This window comes from Uloborus diversus, unplaced genomic scaffold (genome assembly GCF_026930045.1).
Source record: "Uloborus diversus isolate 005 unplaced genomic scaffold, Udiv.v.3.1 scaffold_11, whole genome shotgun sequence".
Classification (NCBI taxonomy): domain Eukaryota; kingdom Metazoa; phylum Arthropoda; class Arachnida; order Araneae; family Uloboridae; genus Uloborus; species Uloborus diversus.
In genome coordinates, this window is record NW_026557765.1 from 6,963,260 (window position 1) to 6,969,975 (window position 6,716).

General features: G+C 30.6%; 1 protein-coding gene across 1 annotated transcript; it reads left to right on the plus strand.

Moving 5' to 3' along the window:
• The first annotated feature begins 747 nt into the window (after nucleotides 1–747).
• Nucleotides 748–1,845, plus strand: LOC129232146 (FMRFamide receptor-like). The gene has a single exon (XM_054866386.1). The coding sequence runs from the start codon at nucleotides 748–750 to the stop codon at nucleotides 1,843–1,845; it is 1,098 nt and encodes a 365-aa protein (XP_054722361.1).
• The last annotated feature ends 4,871 nt before the right edge of the window (nucleotides 1,846–6,716 follow it).

Here is a 6,716-nt window from a genome sequence, read left to right on the forward strand (position 1 = left end):
AAAATAAATGCCATTGCGTTACTAATGAAAAGCTATAATTTTTATTTAGATATACATTATATATAATTAATTTTATTTCCCGAGTTAGAAAATTTTTCAAAGGCATATTTTCATTTGAAATAAATAATTCAAATAGATGCAAGTGCAGCTTTTTCATTTCATTTTCGGTGATTTTAAGTTATGTCTCAAAGTAAAATTTTCAGTTAGCCATGAAAATTGGAAGCTTTAGAAAAATGAAGAAGCGATATCTTTTGTGGGAAGAATTCTGGTATTTTCAACGGTGAGCTTAATGCCTTTGTGCATGTGTACCATCTGTTGCGAAAACTATCAGAATTAAAATGTGAGTCTCAGCTTAAGTGTTCTCAAGAGATAAATTGATTTGAAAGATGAAGTACGTCTTTGAATATTTCCCAAATGAATTCTTTTAGTGCTTGTTACAGAAATTTTTCAAGAACATGCATTATAAAATACTCTACAGTTCTATTACAAACTATTAAAAGATATCTCTATTCATTATGGTTATTCGAGCGCACTTGTCATCTTAAGAAAAACAAAATTTGAAATAACAGGAGTTTTCTGTGAAAATGTTATTTCTTCAAGCCTACTGGTACTAACTGAAATAGTGAATCACGATACTGAACTGGCAATATAAAAAATTGACTTTCAAAAAAAAAACTTAGAAGTTCCATTTACTCTCTTACGTTTAAATCCTAGTTCTAATTTTACCTTGCCTACATGTTAAGCAATATGGAAGATAACGATACGTACAACCAGGATAATGTCACAATGGTATTTCCTGATATTACCATGTTTGAGTTCATTACAGAAGGCGTGGTCTTGACAGTTCTTGGCGTTATGGGTATTTTAGGAAATATTATATCCCTGATTATCCTTTCAAAACCTGAAATGAGAGCTTCAGTTAACTGCGGTCTCCAAGGACTTGCATTCTTTGACACCATCGTGTTAATTTCATCAGTAACTATGCTAGGGTTGCACAAACTCGGATACAAAATGTTCATACTCTACCGGTATACGTTCGAAATATTTCCATTCGTTGTGATGGTTGCTTACCCTATTGGTCTCATCGCTCAAACTGGTTCAGTCTGGACAACCGTTGGTGTAACAGTCGAGAGATACGTTGCTGTGTGTCATCCACTCAAAGCCCGCTTCCTGTGCACGTACAGAAGAGCTAGGGTTTTCAATATCCTAATCGTAGTTTTCGCTGTCTGCTACAACATTCCACGCTTTTGGGAAATAGATGTGCGCGAAGTGCTTGACCCATATACGAATACCAGCGGTTACGTGGCAAGGCCGAGTGAGTTTCGCATGAATAAGCTTTATTATAAAGTGTATTATATATGGTTGTACTTATTTGTGATGTACTTTATACCATTTCTGACATTAGCTGTGCTGAATATATTCATATGGAAAGCTGTACAGCATGCCAATAAGGACAGACAGAGACTTACTAGACGGGAAGAAAAAGAAATAGGACTTGCTATGATGCTTATTTGTGTTGTTGCTATTTTCTTCGTGTGCAATATCCTCGCTTTGCTGATAAACATTCTGGAGTGTTTTGACATCGTGATTCCAGCACTTGTGCGTGTGTCCAACCTACTAGTCACATTCAACTCTTCTATAAACTTCGTTATTTATTGCATATTCGGCCAAAAGTTCAAGAAAATGTTTCTTCACATGTTTTGTGGATTTCGTCGTTCTAAAAACCAAAGTTTTACTAGTACGCTGCAAGTAACTCATACCGAGACTTTGCGTAGTGTTGCACCCACGACCTCAAGAGCTAAGTCGCTGACCTCAAATGGTAATTCTCAGTCAAGTATTTTGTAAAACGGTATAACAAATTTTTATAGAAAATTGGTGCCTAACCTACGGCTTGCAAGCAATACGAGACCGTCTGAACTTATTCGTGTGGCCCGGTGCTTCGTTTAAAGTTACAACTAAAAAACTAAGTTATATAAACTTCCGAAGCAACTTAGAGTTTCAATTTCGTCTTAAGTATATAATTATTGCACACTTAGAGTCAACTAACTTAATCATATCGGTGTGGCTAGTTATTAAGTAGTCTCTTTAAGGTTTTTATGTGAAAAAAATTTGGATTTCAGGTATCTCAATGGATTCAAAAATTCATCAAACAAGCAGGAGGTGTTACCTCCTGCACGCTGAAAATCATTGGAAAACCGGGAATCCTATTTTTTTTTTTTTTAAATATAAACCTTGAAGTGGTCACTACTAAAGTACTGTGAAACGCTGGTCACTACCGGTGTGTTTACCTTAGTCAAGAATTTGTTATTAAAATATTTGTTTGATACAATTAGCATGTGGTAGTTATAACAGTTCTCGGTTTGTAATTTTCCTTCATTTTCCGTGTTTTCCGATGCTATCTAGACAAAACAAGCAACGATTTAGTTGTATATGTGTTCTGGCTCAATAAGTCCATCTTAATATCAAGAGCGGTCATCGGATAAACAGGTTAGGCACCATTGCTATAGAATTATAGCTACTCCAAAATTTTGCATTAAACATAGCTCAGAAAATTAACTTAATATTACTTTTTGTTTTGACTTAAATGAGAAAATAACTGCAACATGTTAAATACCTAAAAATCTGCATACATATTTATGTCGAGCTTATTTAAGATTTTTACTGTATAATAATGCGTTGACAACTTTTTATTTAGTTGTTTTCTTTGTGGGGAATTTTAGTTGTGCTCTTAATTTACTATTAAACGCACAGGACACGTCTTCGTACATCATTGCCATGCCGTTAAAAGGGAAGGAAATCTTGCATAAGTATAAAAGATGATATCTACATGAACAGGTATTTATTTCAATATATGTATGATTGTCAATACACATAATTTCACTCATTCACAGCATCTTTTGCATATATTTAGCCTATCTCTTTTTCACTAATAAAGAGAAACATCACATGCACTTCAAAGCTTTATTCATGGTTTAGACGTAACTTTCACTTTCACTCATTTATTTATTTTGTTAATTTCAAAATTGCAAATTTAGGCATTAAAATATATGAATTGGTATGAGTTAAGTCAAACAGGTTCCCAACCGGTGGTTCGCGAACCCCTGGGGGTTCATGCAAAAAATATTGTAATGGCGGAGCTTTAAAATGTCTGTTTCTGGTAAAGTCTTATGATCAAACAAAATTCGCTCATTTTTTTATTTATTTGTCTCTTGCACATCCGATACTCTTATTAATAAAATATTTAGGTACTTCCTGACATATTTTACATTTAAATAGTTTAATATGTCATTGCAAAGCTTCGGTTTTAGCTCTTACATTGAGAATGAAAGCCCTAAAGCTATGCTAAAAAAACTATACTTATGAATACAATGACTTCAAATGAAAAGATTTGAAAACGTTCATTTCCTCAGAAACTTTTAATCGGAAAGATTGATTTAACTTGATGAAAACATTACAAAGAGCATATGCGAGCGTCTAAAGTATTTTGATGTTTAGTTTCTTTATCACTAATTTGAGTCTGAGGAAGAGCTATTGCTCTGCTCTCGTGTTAAGGGGGTCCGGGACACATTTTGAAATTTTTTTTATTATGTACTTTAGAGTTTTGAAATTTTTTGAACTGATTCATCATTTATTTAATAAGCAAAATCATAACATAAATATGAAAAAAAATATTTTTTTATTTAAATTTAATTAGTTTTTCTCAAAAAATGGGGTTGATTTAAATTGCCATAACTCAAAATATTGTAGGTCAATTTTCAATTTTTTTTTCAAAAAAGTATGCACAAATATCTAAGCTTTAATTTTTATTATGCGATTTTAAAAATATTGATTCAATAAAAAATAAAAAATATTTGAAGAAAAATTTCGAAAAATTCGAAGATACTTTTTTTTTTTTTAAATCATAATTTTTGCAGTAAACGTTTTTTTTCAAATTCGCCGAATAAAAATTAAAGTACATTGCTTAAAAAAGATATGCTCCAAGTTTCATTACTTTATCTCTATCGGTTCCTGATTTATAAGAGTTTGAATGCAAGAAATCGGGAAAAATTGCATCATTGAGAAAAACGCGTTTAAAGTTTTAAAGTTATGTACACTTTCGTTAGATGCATGCAACAAAAATAACTATAACTTTCGTTCTATTTAAGGTAGAAACAAAATTCAAACGTCCTCTTAAGCTGAAAAAAACGGAGCAATTTTTCAAATTATAAAAAAAAATTACAAAATTTGAGGATTTTTGTGTCCCGGACCCCCTTAAGTCAAAAATGCATAGAAGTTTACGCTGTTGTTTGTTGCTGTAACTTTCACACTATATATTCTATAATTTATTTTGAGCTTCATTCTCAAAAAAGGGAAAAAATAGCTAACAACTCAAAAATACCATATCAAAACTTAATTACTATAAAAAGTTTTCGTGGGTGAAAGTTTTGCAGTGTGAAGTATAAGCAGTAAAAAAAATAAATAAATCATCAGAATTTAACCATAACACTTAATTTGTGCTCTATGTACATAAAGAATTTATGAAATTTGTGAAGAAAATGTCCTTTGTGGTAAGTGAGAAAAAAAATTATTTGTTTTGTTAAAAATTACCTTTTGTGTAAAAATCAGAGTGAATGCGTGCTTTGAACATAGACGCTTCTATTATTTTTCAATATACGCATTTTACTCCGCAATTATAGCATAATTACGAGAAAATGCATCAGCAATCAAACGATTAATGCACGTATTATGTCTCCCAAACAGCTAGGTTTGTAGTCCTTTTCAAGAAAATTTAAACCTAGTGATTTTTTTTTCATTTTACTGCAAGAAAAAAAAGTTCATGTACTTGATCTGAGACATTTTTCTGAAAGATAATTTAAAGCTAATTCTTCATTTGACTTTTGATTTAGTGATAATAGGAATACCTTTGTGTCAGAAAAATTTCAGCCAAACTTTATTCTTTGTTAAAAAATATTCCATTTTCAAACTTTTTAAAAAATTGATTAAAGTTTAACGCAGAACAATCAGTGTTAATTTTTTGCTGAATTTGTTTTGCATTCATTTTTAAGCAACTTTATCCTCTTTGTTCCACAAGTATTCCATTTTCAATTTTTTTTAAAAATTTGATTAAAGTGCAACGCAGGGCAATCAGTGTTAACTTTTTGCTGAATTTGTTTTGCATTAATTTTTAAGCAATCATTTTAGTTCGTAGCAATATTTGTAATTCTATATTTTGTAATTTTCGCTCTTGTTTCCTTTAACTATGGAGCATTATCAAAGAAACAAAAAAAAAATCTCCCAAATTTTATTGTCTATGTGTGTGCGCGCGCTTTTTCTTCTTTCTAGTACTTGTTACTTATTACCTAGTACCCAAAGGGTCCTCCAGTTTCTCCGAATTCGAAGTTTGGAAGGGGTTCCATAGGGGAAAAGATTGGGAACTGCTGACTTAACTCATAATACGGACTTTCACAAAACTGCTCGTTTTTAGAGATAATTATTACACTACAACTTTACTTTTTTTGCTTTAATTTTTGCGTTTTACGGAATGTTAATGTACTAAACTTATAGTTATGAGATTTCGAACAAATTGAGGTATAAAAATTCAGATTATGTCATTTTCTCTCGTTTGGCGCAAAAAACTATGCCTGCAGATATATTATGTCTTACTCACTCTGTTTTTGGTGTCAACAGAAATAAATCCAGTTTTCTAAGTGTGTTTGTAAATTATTACATTTTATTCTTTAAGCTATACATTGTTTTGGATTTATATAAAAGATGGAATTCGGATAAATTCCATTTGTTTTATTTACTCTAATTTCTTCACTCTTTAAGTTTTTTTTAAAATATTTTTCATATTTTATAAATTGAATTTCACCAGGTTGTTTTAAAAATCTCTTTACATTTTATTTAAATAACTTACAAAACTAATGTCTGTATTTATACAAGATAAAAAATTAAATTTAGCATCAATTGAAACTCGAGCATATTCTGCATACATTAAAGCTTTGTGGTTGAAGTACAGACGTATATGTGGTTACATTTTGCTAGCTTGCAAGACAAGGTCTTTTTAAGGAATGTTATCCAAAACATACTTAAGCACGATATCATGAACTTCAAACTTACCGGATGCAGCTTTTTTTCTCCACATACAGTTTTAGAAATTTAAGTTAACTACTATGTCAGTCACTCTGGAATACTTTATTGAAAAGTACATGGTACTGACATAAATACCATATACTGACTGTCAATATACTTTTTAATAAGCAAATTAACTATCATTTGCAGAAGTATATTAATTAATGAACCGAAAGTTTAAATTTTATGAACAGAATGAATACTGGCATTTCAACTTTGGCAGATACTGATAAAAAGGAAATTATCTGACAACTTGATGGAGTAAAATTTTAGTTAATTGTGGTACATTTCTTCTTATGTGACAAGCATTTACTTTAGTGGAGTTTTACTGATTCTGATTTGTAACTTTTTTTAAAGTTGTTCTTTTTTAATTACTCTTGTTCAACTCATTTAAACTGAGTTTTAGTTCTCATAGATTATCGCTAAATAATTTTACAGGAATCAAGACATATAGTGTTTTATTTGAAATTCCTTCTTTTGTAATGTAAATCACTAAAAAAATCGTAAAAACTTAAAATAAACGAAATAGCTTACCACCAAAATTTTTCGTGCATATTAAATTATACCGTTGAAGTTAAAAAATCAAATATATATTAATTATTTTA